The sequence below is a fragment of the Triturus cristatus genome, chromosome 3_2, assembly GCF_964204655.1.
Source record: "Triturus cristatus chromosome 3_2, aTriCri1.1, whole genome shotgun sequence".
Lineage (NCBI taxonomy): Eukaryota > Metazoa > Chordata > Amphibia > Caudata > Salamandridae > Triturus > Triturus cristatus.
Window position 1 is genome coordinate 922,722,426 of NC_140584.1, and position 20,351 is coordinate 922,742,776.

Here is a 20,351-nt window from a genome sequence, read left to right on the forward strand (position 1 = left end):
CTAACATTATCGGGGTCGGCCTTAGGTTTTTTTAAGAGAGGTAAAATTTTAGCACTTTTCCAAGCTTGAGGCATAAGGACCTCCTGCAGAAGAGAACTTAAAATAGTATTCACAGTGGGGTTAATCACTTCTGCAATGGCTGATACATTTTTGGCGGGACAAGGATCTGAGGGCGAACCGGATTTGAGACTTTTCATGAGAGAAAGGGACTGATTTGGGCTAATAATAGGGAACTGCAAAAGACCTACATCTCGCCTGTAGTCCGCTGCCTTATCTTCCCAAGGTTTAGTCTTAAGAGTTTTGAATGTTCAGAAATTTACCATGGAAAAAACTAGCCATCCGCTTAGTCCAGTCACTGGAAGGAGTGAACGGGCATCTGATGGAGGAAGGAGATGAGAAACCTTTCACAATCGTGAAGAGTTCCCGACTCTTGTTGGCCGCCTGTTCGATTTTTGTCATCACGAACGATCTTTTCTCCTCTCGCACTTTCTTATAGTAATCCTTTAGGGCTTGGCTATAAGTGGATTTGTCTGAGGGACTATAATGTCTACGCCATATCCGGTCCAAGTGTTTGCAGGCGCTTTTACTGGTTTTTAAGGTAGTAGAAAACCATGGCGCTGAAACTCTAGTGAGTTTTTCTACCTTCATCTTAGGAGGGGCCAGAATCTGAGCCTGCTGATTTAACCAGCTTTCCAGGGCGAGTACATCCCGTTCGGGCTGACCGCTCAGCAGGAGTGGACACAGGCGTAAGGCACTCTGTATTGCCTCAGGTGACATCAGATGAAAAGGTCTAAAACTACTGCGGGAGAGAGATTTACCCGTAGGCCCTGCTTTATTTAACTCTTTCCTGATGTAAAACTTTATTAAGTAATGATCTGACCACGTTAAGGCAAGTGGAGCCTCGAATACGATCTTCATAGAGGAGAAAACTTGATCTAGAGTATGTCCCTTTTCATGGGTGGCTTGTTTGAGGTATGGGGTAAGGTTGAAAATATCCAGGGATTTATACAGTTGTATGGTATCAGAGTCCTGTGCCTTGTCCATATGGATATTAAAATCGCCCAAAACCAGACACTGGCTATGATTAGCCGCAATGAAAGCAGACACCTGACTTATGGATTCAAGAAATGTATTGGCCGGGCCAGGGGGCCGGTAAATCAAAGCCCCCGCGATCGTTTGATGGGCTGAAACATTCAGGTGAAAACCCAGGCTTTCTGCACCGTCTAAATCTGGCAGTGATAAAGAGGTACAGTTAAAAGAACTTTTAAAAATAATAGCTAAACCGCCGCCCCTACCAGAAGGGCGATCTTTCCTCATAATCAAATACCCCGGCGGAATAGCGTTGGCAATAGTAGGGTTAGAGGCTTCAGTGAGCCATGTTTCAGTCAAAAAAATTCACATCGGGATTAAGGTCAGCTAACACGTCATAGATCTGAAACTCATGTTTCCTCATGGAACGCGTGTTTAGCAGGAACATCTTTAAATGATTATCATTATATTCCTGCGCAGACCTTTGCAGAGTGGAAGAAAGAGTATCCCTAGATGACTCCAGAACAAGTTGTGGCATCCAACTGCAATCTCTACACCCAGAAAACAACTCACTATCAGGGGCATGGTGGTGAGGGCGGCACAGTGCATACCTGCGGATGTCGTGAAGACCCCGCGCGCTGTATTTGGTAATGGCACGCTGCTTCACAAGTAATTCGGCAGCCTGTCCTGCCCCGGCCGCTTCCGGGACGCGCTGTCAAAAGGAAGGCGGTGACGGTCCAGAAGCTGGACTATCATAGGATCGAATTCCCCCTATGTTCATTAAAATGCCCCACCACGATGTAACATAGCAACACAGTTTTCCCCGCGCAGGATAAGAACACACAGTATTTCACAGCTAAAAGTAGTTTTACGGAATTAATTTGTAAAATTTAAAAAAAAAATGCCTCAATATTATTTTAAAACGAACATTAGCAGCAAGAATGAAATAAGTAGCAGCAAGACAGTGCAGCAACGCAGAGTGTAACATTTATCAGTTTCAGGGCTCGCGCAGCGTCGCGTTTAAATAAGGCCAGCTTGAAAGAACAACTAGACCGCGCCGTCAAAAGGAAGGCGGTGACGGTCCGGAAGCTGGACTATGATAGGATCGAATTCCCCCTATGTTCATTAAAAAGTCCCAACACGATGTAACATAGCAACACAGTTTCCCCCCCATAGAATAAGAACACACAGTATTTCACAGCTAAAAGTAGTTTTACGGAATCAATTTGTAATTTTTTTTAAAAAAATGCCTCAATAGTATTTAAAAACGAACATTAGCAGCAAGAATGTAATAATTAGCAGCAAGACAGTGCAGCAACGCAGAGCGTAACGTTCATCAGTTTCAGGGCTCGCACGCTCCTGCAGCGTTGCGTTTAAATAAGGCCAGCTTGAAAGAACAACTAGACCGCGACGTCAAAAGGAAGGCGGTGACGGTCCGGAAGCTGGACTATGATAGGATCGAATTCCCCCTATGTTCATTAAAAAGCCCCACCACGATGTAACAATAGCAACACAGTTTTCCCCCCGTAGGATAAGAACACACAGTATTTCACAGCTAAAAGTAGTTTTACGGAATTAATTTGTAATTTTTTTTAAAAAAATGCCTCAATAGTATTTAAAAACGAACATTAGCAGCAAGAATGAAATAATTAGCAGCAAGACAGTGCAGCAACGCAGAGCGTAACGTCCATCAGTTTCAGGGCTCGCGCGCTCGCGCAGCGTCGCGTTTAAATAAGGCCAGCTTGAAAGAACAACTAGACCGCGCCGTCAAAAGGAAGACGGTGACGGTCCGGAAGCTGGACTATGATAGGATCGAATTCCCCCTATGTTTATTAAAAAGCCCCACCACGATGTAACATAGCAACACAGTTTTCCCCCCATAGGATAAGAACACACAGTATTTCACAGCTAAAAGTAGTTTTACGGAATCAATTTGTAATTTTTTTTTAAAAAATGCCTCAATAGTATTTAAAAACGAACATTAGCAGCAAGAATGAAATAATTAGCAGCAAGACAGTGCAGCAATGCAGAGGGTAACGTTCATCAGTTTCAGGGCTCGCGCGCTCGTGCAGCGTTGCGTTTAAATAAGGCCAGCTTGAAAGAACAACTAGACCGCGCCGTCAAAAGGAAGGCGGTGACGGTCCGGAAGCTGGACTATGATAGGATCGAATTCCCCCTATGTTCATTAAAAAGCCCCACCACGATGTAACATAGCAACACAGATTCCCCCCCGTAGGATAAGAACACACAGTATTTCACAGCTAAAAGTAGTTTTACGGAATTAATTTGTACATTTTTTTAAATAAATGCCTCAATATTATTTTAAAACGAACATTAGCAGCAAGAATGAAATAATTAGCAGCAAGACAGTGCAGCAACGCAGCGCGTAACGTTCATCAGTATCAGGGCTCGCGCGCTCGCGCCGCGTCGCGTTTAAATAAGGCCAGCTTGAAAGAACAACTAGACCGCGCCGTCAAAAGGAAGGCGGTGACGGTCCGGAAGCTGGACTATGATAGGATCGAATTCCCCCTATGTTCATTAAAAAGTCCCAACACGATGTAACATAGCAACACAGTTTTCCTCCCATAGTGTAGGAGAGTAGGGTCTGCTATCCTATGGTCACCCCAAATTTTTGCTTTTTGCTTCACTGGTTTTTGACATATTGAGGCTGTGGGCCTGCCAATCAGACCCCCAGCCTGCTGTTCTCTCTACTAAATTAAAACTATGCACCCTAGGTGCATAACCAATTGGAAGTGGATCACCCTGTCAGCCCCTGTACCAGTGTACACTAGGTACCCAGGGCATTGGTGTACCCAAGGCCTGCCAGGGGCTGCAGCATGTATTATGCCACCCCAGGCTTGGCCTAACAATCTGACACAACTGGCTGATCACTCAGCTGGGGTAAGTTGGTGTAATCACCTCTTACTTAGGTGTAGTATACCTATACCTAACCTTAAATGGGACACCTGGTAACCTATAAGTCACTCCTATAGCAGGCCTTAACAATCCTGAAGGCAGAGTGCTTGGTTCCATGTGAGATGGTGCTCTGGCATGAGCTGAGCCTGTCTGCAGTGGTCGGAACAACTTCCTTCTACTGTTTCCAGATATCGTCATACCATATACTCTTAAGTGCATTATGAACCTCGCGGTTAAATGCTATCTTTGGTTTGGCTTTATCAAAACATGTCGAGTAAGGTGTCATACGAATTGGAATACTAACCCCTCGCCAATTCTGGCGACGGGGTTAGCATTCCACCCTTCTAGAGGGACACGACATGTACAGTACCTGAAACCCGGGTAAAATCAGACATAGCCTCAGCTCCACAAAATGGATGCTGCCACCACAGACACAAGTCCGCCCTCCTGCTGCTGGGAGTCCTTCCAGCTTGGGAGGTGTGGACAAAGGGTTTCCTGCCAGGGGAGGTGCGTGCACCACCCCAGACAGGATTTTGTGTATTGGTCAGGTAGGGCTTGAAAGAAACCAGACATGCCTGTGGCTCACAAGGAGCCTCGGTGCATATGCCAGTTCAAACCGGTCCTGGGGCACACCAGTCCCGGGCCTGGGGCGAGCTGGACAAAGGATTGGGGGTGTAACCACCCCCCTTCCTGGTCCCACCCATAGGGAGGGACCTAGCAGGTAGTCCGGCCCCTAGAATCCGCTTAAAGGTAGGAGCTGTGTCCTAAGACTTCAGACATCCTGGAATCAACTTGAAACTAAGAAGAAGACGGGAACTTCGACATTCTGCTGCACAGAAGACTGAAGAAAATCTCCCCTGTGGTCAGGGAGTGACCACCTTGCTAACGCAAGCACCATCCAGCGAATCACCGTCTGCTTTGCCGCCGCCTCCCGCCGGAGCCCGAGCCCAGAGACTGACAAGACCTGGACCTCCAGACCTCTCACCGCCCGATCCACAGTCCCTGCAAAGAGGAGACCCGTGGAGGCACCGAGACACGTGGAGCCAGCCAACTTGGAACGACTACGACAAGCTGACCAGTGCAACAACCGAGGCTCCCTCCAAGTTGTGCTTTGGGTCCTGAGAAGCCCAACCCTCGAGCAGCGTCTGCACCAAAGGTGAGCCCTCCAGCATCTCCACGATCTGCGTGGGGCCCTTCTGCATTTTGCCACTCGACGCGCCTAACCGGTTGCTGGCCCGCTGGCTAGTGGCCATCTTGGCGACGAAATCTCCGACAAACACCGCTGGTCTGGTTGCTCCAGACTGGCCCTTGCTCCCCTCCAAAGGAGCAATCCCTCTGACCTTGCTGGTCAGAACCAACAGCTGATTTCCGAATCCTCCTGCAATTGCTTTTGCCAAGGCTTGTTTGCTTCGATCAAGTCGCCGACACCGCCGACAGCGAGAGCCTGCGTGGGACAGCTCGTGAGCCGACTCCTGGACGTCGTCGACCTCCAGGGACCACGTGGCTGCGGAGACAAGCTACCCCTCATCACCTGTTTGCACCCGACATCGCCTGGTACCCACCTGGTGCCACGCTGGTCACTGGCTAGTGACTGTGAACACTGTCCCCTCTGCTTACAGGTCTTCAACATCTCCGATCCACTCTTGGATCCACTACATCTCTTCCCGACCGACCGCCTGCAGCATCTTTGTCCCAGGCCCCACGGAACAGATAGAAGAAACCCGACGCACTTCGAGGCCTATGCACCCGCTTCCTGTGGGTGAGGTAAAGCTGGCACTCCTGTGCCCAAGTGTAGTATTACATCTCTAGTGCCTGTGTTCCAAATCTTAAGTTCCTAGGTCATCCGGAAGATTCCTTTTGCAGTAACTTTGTACTTTTTACGCACCCATTGAAACCTATGGGAGCACGCGTGTGACTATTTGCTCTGCACACGCCACCCGTGGACCTCCTGGTCACTAACTGACGTTAGCTCCTTGTAGGCCCAGCGATTCTAGAGGCCCTAGGCCTTTTCCCTTTTCTGTTCGTGGTACTTATACCACTATTTTAGTATATGGTTTGAGTGGCCACCAGGGCCTATCCATATAAAGTGCAACTTCTGTGTATTCTACTGTAATCTTGTTTGACGATTTGTGCTCCTGTGCTCATAAAGAGACTAGGGGTTACTTTGAGAAATAAATACATATATATTTTGAATATATATCTGTGTGGTGTCCTTTCATTGGTATAAAGGGGGGTTACTATTGGTAAAACAGCTTGCTTAACACGCATCACGAGTTTAGCCTCAAAGACTGCTTAGCCTACGCTACCACTAGGGCAGCTAGTCCGAAAAGGTTGACTTACAACCACACCATAAGGGTTGCTTGGCATGGTACAAGGTGATCACTTTAACTAGTGAGCATCATATACCAGGCCAACTTCTCACATTGGTGAGCAGCGGTTGGATTTGAGCTTGCTGTGTTTTACCATTGTAATCTCTTGGTTACCAATTGAAAGATCACATAGGTACCTGTAGGTACATATAAAACAGGATTAGATATACTTAAGTTCTACTGAACTTAGTTGTTGTAGAGCAAAGGGAGTAGCACACCCTGACTACAACTACTAGATAGGTTTAGTAGGTAAACCCAAGTGTAGGTAGATTGCAACACATCCACCCACACTTAAGAGCAATGGCTGGGGCAGAGGGGTCCACTGTACCCATCTCTGTTGAGAGTGACCCCCCGAGGGCACCATCCATCTATGCTACCCTTAATCAGAATGAGCTCAGGCATTTGGCAACTCTTAGAGGCCTTAAACAGCCCAAGAACCCAAACTCTGCTGAGCTCAGAGAGCTCTTACAGAATGATGAGAATCAGAGAGCACTCAAGAAAGCTTCCCAGTTAGCCCCCTTAGGGTCAGGAACAGGAGGCCCCCCTTCTGAAGATACTACAGAGGTACCCAGTTCCAATAGTCACCCCTTAGATGGGATGCCTACCACAGAGGATGAGAGTGAAAAGGATACTGACAGTAGTGAGGATGAAGGGAGAACTAGCCCAGTGCCAAGTATTATACTTGGCCCAGCTAAACCAAGGCTATTGGGGACTGACAGTGGGTTCAACCCACTGGATCTCCCCAGTGGACTTAACACAGGGCTTGGAAGGCAAAGGAATCGCTCAGGTGACTCCCATGCTTCCCATGGCTCTAGAGGCTCTCAAGGTCACTCCAGGAGAAGGATGACCACCCCTCAGAGGAGGGAACATGAGGCCAAGATGCAAGAGGCTCAGCTGAGGATCAGGAAGCAGGAGCTAGAAGTAGCCCTGATGGAAGAGAAACTTAGCAAGGCTAGACAGCATAAAGAGAGTGGGTCTATACCCACTGGTGGCAGCATTGTCCCTAAGGACAAAGATAGGGTTTTCGACAATAGAAACCTGTCTAAGGTTGTGCCCCCCTACAAAAGTGGGGATGACATCCACAAGTGGATAACTGCTCTTGAGAGAGCCTGCAAAGTACAGCAGGTTCCTGAAGACCAGTGGGCAGCAATCCTCTGGCTCTCCTTTGAGGGAAGAGGCAGAGACAGACTCCTCACTGTTAGAGAAGAGGATGTCAGAAACTACAGAGTCCTGAAGAGTGTTCTGGTAGATGGGTTAGGCTTAACCACTGAACAGTACAGGTTAATGTTCAGAGACACCCAAAAGACACAGACTCAGGACTGGTCTGAATACATTGAATGTGCCACTAAGGCTTTGGAGGGTTGGTTGCTGGGAAGTAAGGTATCTGATTTTACAGGATTGTATAATTTGATGATGAGAGAACAGATTTTAAATAACTGTCAAAACCAGCAACTGCATCAACACTTGGTTGACTCTGATCTGACCTCTCCCCAAGAATTGGGAAAGAAGGCAGACAAATGGGTCAGAACCAGGGTTAAGCAAAAGAACCAGAACCAGGGCCAAGGGGGTGATCAGAAGAAAACAGACCAAAAGGGTGGAGATCAGAAACCTAAAGACCAGAAGTCTTCAACAGGGCCCCAAACTACTGCTAAGGAGGGTGGGTCCCAACAGTCCAAGAAGAAGAAAGAAGGTCAGAAGAAACCCTGGTGCAATCATTGTAAAAATACAACTCACTGGACTAGTGATTGCAAAAAGGGTGGAGCCCCCAACACTGTTGCCCCTAAGGCACCTGCTCCCAGTACTACTGTTAGCAGTGTTGGTCCCCAGACAAAGGGTGTAGTGGGAATCACTATGGGAACTGAAGGAGATTCTGACTTAGACAGAACCCTTACACAGGCAGTCTTGATCTGTGATGGGGACATTGATTTGTCCCTGACTGTGAGCCCCAGTAACCTGGGCAAGTACAGACAGACTCCTTTAATTAATGACAAAGTGGCTCAAGCCTACAGGGACACATGTGCCAGTGTCACTATGGTGACACCAGGCTTTGTGGATCCTGGACAGTACATACCAGGTGAGAACTACCTGGTGACCAATGCCAGCAATGCCACTACTTCACATAGTGTGGCAGTTGTTAACTTCTCATGGGGAGGGGTAACTGGCCTCAAAAGGGTTGTGGTTAGTGCAGACCTCCCAGTAGAATGTTTGTTGGGCAATGACCTAGAGAGTTCTCTATGGTCAGAAGTGGAGTACAGGACTCATGCAGAGATGTTAGGTATATCATCACATGTCCTTGCTGTGACCAGGTCACAGGCCAAAAAGTGCCTCACTGAACCACAGGTCTTGGATCCTGGAACAATGGACCAAGCACCTACCAAGAAGAAGAACAGGAGGGTCAAGGCTGTGCCTTCCCCCCTGCCTCAGAGTGATGATCAGCCTTCCCAGGAAGCTGATCTAGAGGACCCTGAAGGAACTGTCCCTGAAGAGCTTGAACCTGATCAGGTTGAGTTTCTGGGGACAGGGGGACCTTCAAGGGCTGACTTGAGGCAGGCTCAGTTATCCTGTCCCTCTCTTGAACCCCTCAGACAGCTGGCTGCTGCTGAGGCTGCTGGGAATGCTCAAGGTACCCATAAAGTGTATTGGGATGAAGGGCTCCTTTATTCAGAGGCTAGAGACCCCAAGCCTGGTGCAACCAGGAGGTTGGTCATACCTCTGCAATTTAGGGGCTTCCTTCTTACCTTGGCCCATGACATTCCTTTAGCAGGACACTTAGGCCAGAACAAGACTTGGGACAGGCTTGTCCCTCACTTTCACTGGCCTCATATGAATGAAGATACAAAGGAGTTTTGTCGCTCCTGTGTTACCTGCCAAGCCAGTGGCAAATCAGGTGGCACAACAAAGGCCCCCCTAATACCACTACCTGTGGTGGGGGTCCCCTTTGAAAGAGTGGGAATAGACATAGTGGGTCCCATGGATCCTCCCACTGCATCTGGGCACAGATTTATACTGGTGGTAGTGGATCATGCCACCAGGTATCCAGAGGCAATTCCCCTTAGGACCACTACAGCTCCTGTTGTGGCCAGGGCCCTGCTGGGAGTATTCTCCAGAGTGGGGTTTCCTAAGGAGGTAGTATCTGACAGAGGTACCAACTTTATGTCAGGATACTTGACAGCTATGTGGAAGGAATGTGGTGTCAACTACAAGTTCACCACCCCTTATCACCCACAATGCAATGGGCTTGTTGAGAGATTCAACAAGACCCTAAAGGGTATGATCAAAGGATTACCTGAAAAGCTCAGGCGAAGATGGGATATCCTTCTACCCTGCCTTCTGTTTGCTTACAGAGAGGTCCCACAAAAAGGAGTTGGCTACAGCCCCTTTGAATTGTTGTTTGGGCACCCTGTGAGAGGCCCACTGTGTTTGGTGAAGGAAGGATGGGAGTTACCTCTCAAAAAGCCTAAGCTAGACATAGTGGACTATGTACTTGGTCTCCGCTCCAGGATGGCTGAGTATATGGAGAAGGCATCTAAAAACCTTGAGGCAAGCCAGGCCTTACAGAAAGCTTGGCATGACCAAAAGGCTGTCTTGGTTGAGTATCAGCCAGGACAGAAGGTATGGGTGTTGGAGCCAGTGGCCCCAGCAGCACTCCAAGACAAATGGTCTGGACCCCATACAATCCTGGAAAAGAAGGGAGAGGTCACCTACTTGGTGGACCTAGGAACTCCCAGGAGTCCCCACAGGGTACTCCATGTTAACAGGCTTAAAGCATATGTTGACAGGGCAGACATGGGCTTGCTCATGGCTACAGATGAGGGACAGGAGGAAGAGAGTGACCCTCTCCCAGACCTGTTGTCTCAGAACCCTGAAGATGGCTCAGTTGAAGGAGTGACCCTTGGAGGCAACCTCACTGCCCATCAGCAGACTGAATGTAGACAGGTTCTACAATCATTTTCACATATGTTTTCCTTGATACCTAGTCAAACTGACTGGTGTACCCATGTTGTGGACACTGGTGACAGTCTGCCTGTAAAGAACAAACTTTACAGACAACCTGACCACGTCAGGGACTGTATAAAGGCTGAGGTACATAAAATGCTGGAATTAGGTGTCATTGAACCCTCAGAGAGCCCCTGGGCTAGCCCAGTGGTTCTGGTCCCCAAACCTCACACCAAAGATGGCAAGAGAGAGATGAGGTTCTGTGTGGACTACAGAGGACTCAATGCTGTCACCAGGACAGATGCACACCCTATTCCAAGGGCAGATGAGCTCATAGACAAACTAGCTTCTGCAAAGTTTTTGAGCACATTTGACTTGACAGCTGGCTATTGGCAAATCAGGTTAGCTGAGGAGTCTAAGGCCAAAACAGCATTCTCAACCCCAGGTGGGCATTATCAGTTTGTGGTGATGCCCTTTGGTCTGAAGAATGCACCTGCCACCTTCCAAAGGCTGGTGAACCAAGTCCTTACTGGGTTGGATGACTTTTGCGCAGCATATCTTGATGACATTGCTGTCTTTAGTTCCACCTGGGAGGATCACCTGATCCACCTGAAGAAGGCTCTTGAGGCTCTGCAAAGGGCAGGCCTCACTATCAAGGCTACTAAGTGCCAGATAGGGCAGAGTAAGGTTGTGTATTTGGGCCACCTTGTAGGTGGGGGCCAAGTTCAACCACTGGAGAGTAAGATACAGTCCATCAAGGATTGGTCCCCTCCAACCACCCAGACTCAAGTTCGAGCTTTCTTGGGCTTGACTGGGTATTACAGGAAGTTTGTTAAGAACTATGGGTCCATTGTGACTCCTCTTAATGATCTGACATCCAAGAAGATGCCCAAAAAGGTTCAGTGGACAGTAAGCTGTCAAAAGGCATTTGATGACCTGAAGGAGGCCATGTGCTCTGCACCTATCCTGAAAAGTCCTGACTACTCCAAAGAGTTTATTGTCCAAACAGATGCTTCTGAGTTGGGTGTGGGAGCTGTGCTGTCACAACTTAATGTAGATGGTCAAGACCAACCCATTGCTTTTATTAGCAGAAGGTTGACCCCCAGAGAGAAGAATTGGTCAGCTATTGAGAGGGAGGCCTTTGCTGTGGTGTGGGCCCTGAAGAAGCTGAGGCCATACTTGTTTGGCACTCACTTCAAGATTCAGACCGACCATAAGCCCCTCTTGTGGCTAAATCAGATGAAGGGTGAAAACCCCAAACTGCTTAGGTGGTCCATTTCCCTACAGGGGATGGACTTTACAGTGGAGCACCGGCCAGGTACTGACCATGGGAATGCAGATGGTCTCTCCAGGTACTTCCACTTAGGACATGAAGACGAGACTGGTCAAGGCTAGTTTAATGTCCCAGCGTTTGGGGGGGGGTTGTGTAGGAGAGTAGGGTCTGCTATCCTATGGTCACCCCAAATTTTTGCTTTTTGCTTCACTGGTTTTTGACATATTGAGGCTGTGGGCCTGCCAATCAGACCCCCAGCCTGCTGTTCTCTCTACTAAATTAAAACTATGCACCCTAGGTGCATAACCAATTGGAAGTGGATCACCCTGTCAGCCCCTGTACCAGTGTACACTAGGTACCCAGGGCATTGGTGTACCCAAGGCCTGCCAGGGGCTGCAGCATGTATTATGCCACCCCAGGCTTGGCCTAACAATCTGACACAACTGGCTGATCACTCAGCTGGGGTAAGTTGGTGTAATCACCTCTTACTTAGGTGTAGTATACCTATACCTAACCTTAAATGGGACACCTGGTAACCTATAAGTCACTCCTATAGCAGGCCTTAACAATCCTGAAGGCAGAGTGCTTGGTTCCATGTGAGATGGTGCTCTGGCATGAGCTGAGCCTGTCTGCAGTGGTCGGAACAACTTCCTTCTACTGTTTCCAGATATCGTCATACCATATACTCTTAAGTGCATTATGAACCTCGCGGTTAAATGCTATCTTTGGTTTGGCTTTATCAAAACATGTCGAGTAAGGTGTCATACGAATTGGAATACTAACCCCTCGCCAATTCTGGCGACGGGGTTAGCATTCCACCCTTCTAGAGGGACACGACATGTACAGTACCTGAAACCCGGGTAAAATCAGACATAGCCTCAGCTCCACAAAATGGATGCTGCCACCACAGACACAAGTCCGCCCTCCTGCTGCTGGGAGTCCTTCCAGCTTGGGAGGTGTGGACAAAGGGTTTCCTGCCAGGGGAGGTGCGTGCACCACCCCAGACAGGATTTTGTGTATTGGTCAGGTAGGGCTTGAAAGAAACCAGACATGCCTGTGGCTCACAAGGAGCCTCGGTGCATATGCCAGTTCAAACCGGTCCTGGGGCACACCAGTCCCGGGCCTGGGGCGAGCTGGACAAAGGATTGGGGGTGTAACCACCCCCCTTCCTGGTCCCACCCATAGGGAGGGACCTAGCAGGTAGTCCGGCCCCTAGAATCCGCTTAAAGGTAGGAGCTGTGTCCTAAGACTTCAGACATCCTGGAATCAACTTGAAACTAAGAAGAAGACGGGAACTTCGACATTCTGCTGCACAGAAGACTGAAGAAAATCTCCCCTGTGGTCAGGGAGTGACCACCTTGCTAACGCAAGCACCATCCAGCGAATCACCGTCTGCTTTGCCGCCGCCTCCCGCCGGAGCCCGAGCCCAGAGACTGACAAGACCTGGACCTCCAGACCTCTCACCGCCCGATCCACAGTCCCTGCAAAGAGGAGACCCGTGGAGGCACCGAGACACGTGGAGCCAGCCAACTTGGAACGACTACGACAAGCTGACCAGTGCAACAACCGAGGCTCCCTCCAAGTTGTGCTTTGGGTCCTGAGAAGCCCAACCCTCGAGCAGCGTCTGCACCAAAGGTGAGCCCTCCAGCATCTCCACGATCTGCGTGGGGCCCTTCTGCATTTTGCCACTCGACGCGCCTAACCGGTTGCTGGCCCGCTGGCTAGTGGCCATCTTGGCGACGAAATCTCCGACAAACACCGCTGGTCTGGTTGCTCCAGACTGGCCCTTGCTCCCCTCCAAAGGAGCAATCCCTCTGACCTTGCTGGTCAGAACCAACAGCTGATTTCCGAATCCTCCTGCAATTGCTTTTGCCAAGGCTTGTTTGCTTCGATCAAGTCGCCGACACCGCCGACAGCGAGAGCCTGCGTGGGACAGCTCGTGAGCCGACTCCTGGACGTCGTCGACCTCCAGGGACCACGTGGCTGCGGAGACAAGCTACCCCTCATCACCTGTTTGCACCCGACATCGCCTGGTACCCACCTGGTGCCACGCTGGTCACTGGCTAGTGACTGTGAACACTGTCCCCTCTGCTTACAGGTCTTCAACATCTCCGATCCACTCTTGGATCCACTACATCTCTTCCCGACCGACCGCCTGCAGCATCTTTGTCCCAGGCCCCACGGAACAGATAGAAGAAACCCGACGCACTTCGAGGCCTATGCACCCGCTTCCTGTGGGTGAGGTAAAGCTGGCACTCCTGTGCCCAAGTGTAGTATTACATCTCTAGTGCCTGTGTTCCAAATCTTAAGTTCCTAGGTCATCCGGAAGATTCCTTTTGCAGTAACTTTGTACTTTTTACGCACCCATTGAAACCTATGGGAGCACGCGTGTGACTATTTGCTCTGCACACGCCACCCGTGGACCTCCTGGTCACTAACTGACGTTAGCTCCTTGTAGGCCCAGCGATTCTAGAGGCCCTAGGCCTTTTCCCTTTTCTGTTCGTGGTACTTATACCACTATTTTAGTATATGGTTTGAGTGGCCACCAGGGCCTATCCATATAAAGTGCAACTTCTGTGTATTCTACTGTAATCTTGTTTGACGATTTGTGCTCCTGTGCTCATAAAGAGACTAGGGGTTACTTTGAGAAATAAATACATATATATTTTGAATATATATCTGTGTGGTGTCCTTTCATTGGTATAAAGGGGGGTTACTATTGGTAAAACAGCTTGCTTAACACGCATCACGAGTTTAGCCTCAAAGACTGCTTAGCCTACGCTACCACTAGGGCAGCTAGTCCGAAAAGGTTGACTTACAACCACACCATAAGGGTTGCTTGGCATGGTACAAGGTGATCACTTTAACTAGTGAGCATCATATACCAGGCCAACTTCTCACACATAGGATAAGAAAACACAGCATTTAACAGCTAAAAGTAGTTTTACGGAATTAATTTGTAAGTTTTTTTTTAAAAAATCGCCTCAATAGTATTTAAAAACGAACATTAGCAGCAAGAATGAAATAATTAGCAGCAATACAGTGCAGCAACGCAGAGCGTAACGTTCATCAGTCTTAGGGCTCGCGCAGCTTCGCGTCTAAATAAGGCTAGCTTGAAAGAACAACTAGATCGCGCCGTCAAAAGGAAGGTGGTGACGGTCCGGAAGCTGGACTATGATAGGATCAAATTCCCCCTATGTTCATTAAAAAGCCCCACCACGATGTAACATAGCAACACAGATTTCCCCCGTAGGATAAGAACACACAGTATTTCACAGCTAAAAGTAGTTTTACGGAATCAATTTGTAATTTTTTTTAAAAAATGGCTCAATAGTATTTAAAAACGAACATTAGCAGCAAGAATGTAGATTTTCCTAATAATTTATGACGGAAAGTCCTAATTTTATTAAAGACACGGAGGCGAGTATTATGCTTTCTTTTCTTGCTTTATTCCAATAGCAGCAAGATAAAACTACTCTTCCCAGAAGGCTTGGAGAAACAACTACCAGCCAATGGGAAACAAAGAAGCAAATACTGACCAATCACAACATAGATAGCAGTATAAGGTGTATCGTGACTGCAAACAGCCCTCTTTTCTTATGCGAGCAATCATAGAGTATGGAAAAATAAAGGAGAAACAGAGAACAAAATGCAAAAGGTCAAAGTCCACGTAAAAAGTTCTTTTCCGAAGACCACCAGAGGAGAGTCGGAGAGAAGATCCAGTCCAAGAACAGAAGGTGCCGTATCAGAAGGAATGATCTTGATAGAATCCATGAGGACCTCAGGATGATGCCGGTGGCAGCGCTGGAGTTCCTGTGGGGAGGGAGAACACCAGTTAGAAGTGTTGTGGCGGGATAATACTCGCCTCCGTGTCTTTAATAAAATTAGGACTTTCCGTCATAAATTATTAGGAAAATCTACATTTTATGGCAAGACCGGAGGCTCCTATTATGCTTGTTTAAAGCATATCAACCACCATAGAAGAAGCAGTAAGAACAGGTTTGCAATAAAATGTACGGAACACTGAATCATTAGACCAATCTGCTGACTTCAGGATATCCTCCAGACGGGAGCCAGCCCAAAAGGCTTTAGAAGCCATGGCTCCTCTAGTGGAATGAGCTCCGAAAACGGAGACGTCAATACCTGCCAGGGACATGACCCAACGAACCCAACGGGCCAAGGTAGCAGCAGAAACAGGATGAAAGGGTTTACGAAAGGAAATAAGGAGTTGGGAGCTGGAGGAAGTCCTGAGAGCAGAGGTCTTACTTTCATAAACTTTTAAACATTGGCCTACACACAATTTGGGATTGGAGGGAAAATAGGGGTAGAACACAGACTGTAAATTGGTCTTGGTACGTTTATGAACATGAAACATTACACCGGTAGGAGTAAATTGTCTAGAAGAAACATCTAAGGCTTTCACATCAGATACTCGTTTAATGGAAATTAAACATAATAACATAGTAAGTTTGGCTGAGATCATTTTTAATGAAAGAGCAGAGTTATCAGGCCAGGTAGAAAACAATTGCAAAACCAAATTGACATCCCATAAACTAGAATACTTAGCCAAAGGAGGTTTTGAAAAACGAATTCCTCTTAGAAGTCTGCATACCAAGGGATGCGCCCCCGCAGGTTTTCCATCAATGTGGGAATGATTGAGTGAAATGGCAGATCTATAGAGATTGATGGTACGATAGGATTTACCCGAGCTAGCCTCAGAGGCTAAGAAGTTAACCATAAAGTTTAAAGAGGCTGAAACGGGATCGACAGATTTCTGCAGACACCAGCTTGACCAAAGAGACCAGGCGGACTTGTAAGCCTTGGAGGTGCCAGGGGCCCATGCTCGACTAATAAAGACTGAAGCTTCCTGTGAAATGACGAAATCAGAAGAGGAAGGCTGGAAATTTTCCAGGCGGACAACGTCAGAGACTGGTTGACCATTAAAGGATGGGGGTTGCCCTGAGGATCCGAGAGAAGATTGGGGAAAGGAGAAAGAAGGACGGGGAAGTCTACCGCCAATTCCAGGAGAGACGGGAACCAAATCTGGGACTGCCAAAAGGGAACCACTATTACCAGAGATGTCATCTGGCGACGCACCTGCGATAAGACCCTGTTGATCAACAGAAAAGGAGGAAAGGCATAATTGAGGTGAAGGGACCAATCTTGGAGGAAGGCATCGGTCGCTAGAGCCAAAGGATCCGGACGCCAACTGAAGAAATGAGGCAACTGGGAATTGAGACGGGAAGCAAAGAGGTCTATTGAGAAAGGACCCCACAACTGAGAGAGGGAGAGAAACACGGAGGGAAGAAGCTTCCAGTCGCTGGAATCCCGGAGGAAGCGAGAATGCCAATCGGCCACAGCGTTGAGATCTCCTGGGAGATATTCCGCGGAGAGCGATAGTCTGTTGGAAAGGCAAAACTCCCAAAGGCTTTTTGCTAGATCTGCCAGAGCCTTTGATTTCGTGCCACCGAGATGGTTTATATAACGAACCGCAGAAACATTGTCCATGCGTAGGAGGATGGTACAGCTTACTCTGTCTTTTGCTAGGCTCTGGATTGCAAAGGAACCTGCAAGCATCTCTAAACAGTTGATGTGCAATTTGGACTCCTCTTTTGACCATGTACCGCCAGTCGATATTGGTCCACAACGGGCGCCCCAACCCGTCAGACTTGCATCGGATTCTAATACAAGATCTGGGGCGGAAGCGAAGATGGTTCGGCCGTTCCAGGCCTCCAAATGGTTTAACCACCATTGCAGTTCCAGGTGAGATTCGAGATCTAACTCTATTTGATCGGAATAAGCGAGACCTTGCCGAAGATGCCTGATCTTTAGGCGCTGAAGAGCGCGATAATGGAGGGGGCCTGGGAAGATAGCCTGAATGGAGGCCGATAAAAGTCCGACTAATCTCGCCAGAGTTCTGAGAGAAATGAGTGGACGGCGCAGAGCCTGGGAAATCTCCGTTTGAATCGTGGAGATCTTGGATTGAGGAAGAAAGAGGGAAGCCAGGGGGGAGTCTACACGGAAGCCTAGAAACTCCATGCTCTGAGTCGGGATGAGAGAAGACTTTTCTAGATTGAGGAGAAAACCTAACTCGAGAAGAAGAGAACGTGTAGTGTTGAGATCGTTCAATAGTGCCGATTTGTCTAGATTCATGAGGAGAATGTCGTCGAGATAAATGATGAGTCTTATCCCTAGAGATCGTAGGTAAGCTACGACAGGTCTCATTACCTTTGTGAAGCACCAGGGTGCTGAAGAAAGTCCGAAGGGCAGAGATTGAAAACGATAAGTGACGTTTTGCCATTGAAATTGGAGGAACTTTGTGTGTGATTCGTGAATAGGAATAGATAGATAAGCGTCTTGGAGATCTATGCGGACCATCCAATCGTTGAGACGCAAAGTGTCTCGTAAGTGAAGGATCGTCTCCATTTTGAAGTGACGATAAACCACGAACTGATTGAAGAATCTGAGATTGATCACCGGTCTCATCTTCTTGTTCTTCTTTTGAACGAGAAAAAGCGTGCTGAGGAAGCCTGAGGGATCGAAGGGGGAAACTAGAATAGCTCTTTTGGAAAGAAGTGCCTGTATTTCCGAGGTGACTAGCAGGGACATTTCGGTTGAGAACACTAGAGGAGAAGGAAGAACATGTTGAAAAGGAGGAGCGTAAAGCTCGATACGATAACCTTGGACTGTGTCGAGAACCCATGGATCTGCAGTGAGAGACTGCCATCTGTGCAGGAAAAGGGCTAGACGACCCCCCACAGGAATAACTGCACTCACCTTGTTGGGAATTGTTGTTGTTGTGGCGGAAGCCACGTTGGCCCCTGCCCCTGTAACCTCGACCTCTTTGGGGGTAAAATTGGGGCTTGAAATCCTGTTGATTGGAGTTGAAGGTACCACGGGAGCCTTGGGACTGGAAACCACGGCCGGTAGAGCGGCTCCTGCCTCTTCCGGCCCTGCCAAAAACCCGAGAAGGAAAGACCTTCTTGATGGATTGCTGCGCCTTGTCCAAGGAGGCAAAGGTGGTGACGAACCGATTTAAGTCTTTTACTAACGAATCTCCAAAGAGAAGACCATCAGCCTTGACACCAGGATCGAGGGGGGCAAGGTTGGCAAGCTTGGGATCTAACTTTATTAAGAGACCTTTGCGGCGCTCATGAGTCAAGGCCGCATTAGTATTGCCCAGGAGACAAAAAGCGCGTTGGACCCACAGTGAAATCTCCTCTGGATTAAGGTCCGAGCCATCCAGGCGAGCTGTTTCAGCTAAATCAAATATGCGGGCCAGTGGCCCCACCAAATCAAGCAGTTTGTCTTGGCAGGAGGACCAAGCTTTGTCCACGCCTTTGCGCGGATCCTTGCCAAACTTCGAGAAGAAAGTGAGGAGAGGTTGATCAATGGCAGGGGTAGAAGTTATGTGAGAAGGGAGAGAGGGCTTGGGACACTCGGACTTCAATTTAGCCCGGACAGTTTTGTCTAAAGGGAGACGAAGTCTGGAGGTTATATACTCCCCGACATGGTCAATAGGGAACCATTCGGTAGAATTAGGGTGTCTGATCGATGCAGGGTCAAAAAGAGGGGTACCGTCAGGATCCAGCACCGGTTCCGATGCAAAGGCGTCCAGTTTTAATTTCTTAGGAGGGGAAGAAGGATTTACAATATCAAAAATATCATCAAGGTCAGTGGCGTCACCCATATCGTCATCTGTGTCATAAATTGTTGAAATGACCAATTTTTGTGGTACCTCCGGGTTGTTAGACTTAGCCTTACGTTTACCAGCTACACTTTTTAACCCCTCCTGAATAGGAGGCCTGGGAGGAACCAAGTCCTCTGTCATATGTGAGGAAGACTCACCAACCACTTTTGACGCCAAAGAAGAAACCTTGGAGTGTACCACTGTAAGTTTTCTGCTATCCCCCGCAGATTGGGCCATTGCTTTGGTCATGACACTTAAGAGAGAGTTCTCCATAGACTTAGAAAAACGCTTCATAGAAGCTTCGACAGCAGTCTCCACTGAGGAATTAATAAAAGAGCTCAAATCCTCTTTGAACTCGTCCCCTTCATTGTCATGAGGCTCATTAGAAACCTGCATTGTGAGCAAAGACAGAGAGTCTGCTCAAAACCTGACCAGAAAGGGTTAATGAGAGGAAAAAAGGAGTGGGCGTATGAAAATAGAAAACCCCTCCCCTTAGGGGCGTGTGAAATATGGCTGAGGGAAGGAAGAAACGAAGCGTGGAGAGGAGCCGGTAACTGCGCGTCGAGCTGAGGAGCCGGTCTGAAGCGCTGCGCCACAGGTGAGGCGGGGACCGGTGAGAGAGGCGCGCAAGGGGCAGGCAAAGCGTGCAGGGCGCGGGGGGAAACGAAAACTGAAAGATTTATACGCGCGTGAGAGCGCGAAGAAACAGAAGCAACGGAGTTGCGCTACACAGGCCAATAATACAGTTAAACCGAACAATACCAAAAAGTACTTCAAATTAATGCATATAACAGAAAAAGGTACTTATCTTGACTGCGAGCAGCAAGAAAAGAGGGCTGTTTGCAGTCACGATACACCTTATACTGCTATCTATGTTGTGATTGGTCAGTATTTGCTTCTTTGTTTCCCATTGGCTGGTAGTTGTTTCTCCAAGCCTTCTGGGAAGAGTAGTTTTATCTTGCTGCTATTGGAATAAAGCAAGAAAAGAAAGCATAATAGGAGCCTCCGGTCTTGCCATAAAATTAAATAATTAGCAGCAAGACAGTGCAGCAACGCAGAGCGTAACGTCCATCAGTTTCAGGGCTCGCGCCCTTGCTCAGCGTTGCGTTTAAATAAGGCCAGCTTGAAAGAACAACTA

The 20,351-nt window shown here is 48.3% G+C and overlaps 1 protein-coding gene across 1 annotated transcript; it reads right to left on the minus strand.

Moving 5' to 3' along the window:
• Positions 1 to 291: 291 nt before the first annotated feature.
• Positions 292 to 19,609, minus strand: LOC146858803 (uncharacterized). The gene is made up of 2 exons (XM_085647125.1): positions 17,752 to 19,609; positions 292 to 1,229 (listed from the first exon to the last, which is right to left on the minus strand). The coding sequence occupies exons 1-2, from the start codon at positions 19,607 to 19,609 to the stop codon at positions 292 to 294; spliced, it is 2,796 nt and encodes a 931-aa protein (XP_085503251.1).
• Between the last annotated feature and the right edge of the window lie 742 nt (positions 19,610 to 20,351).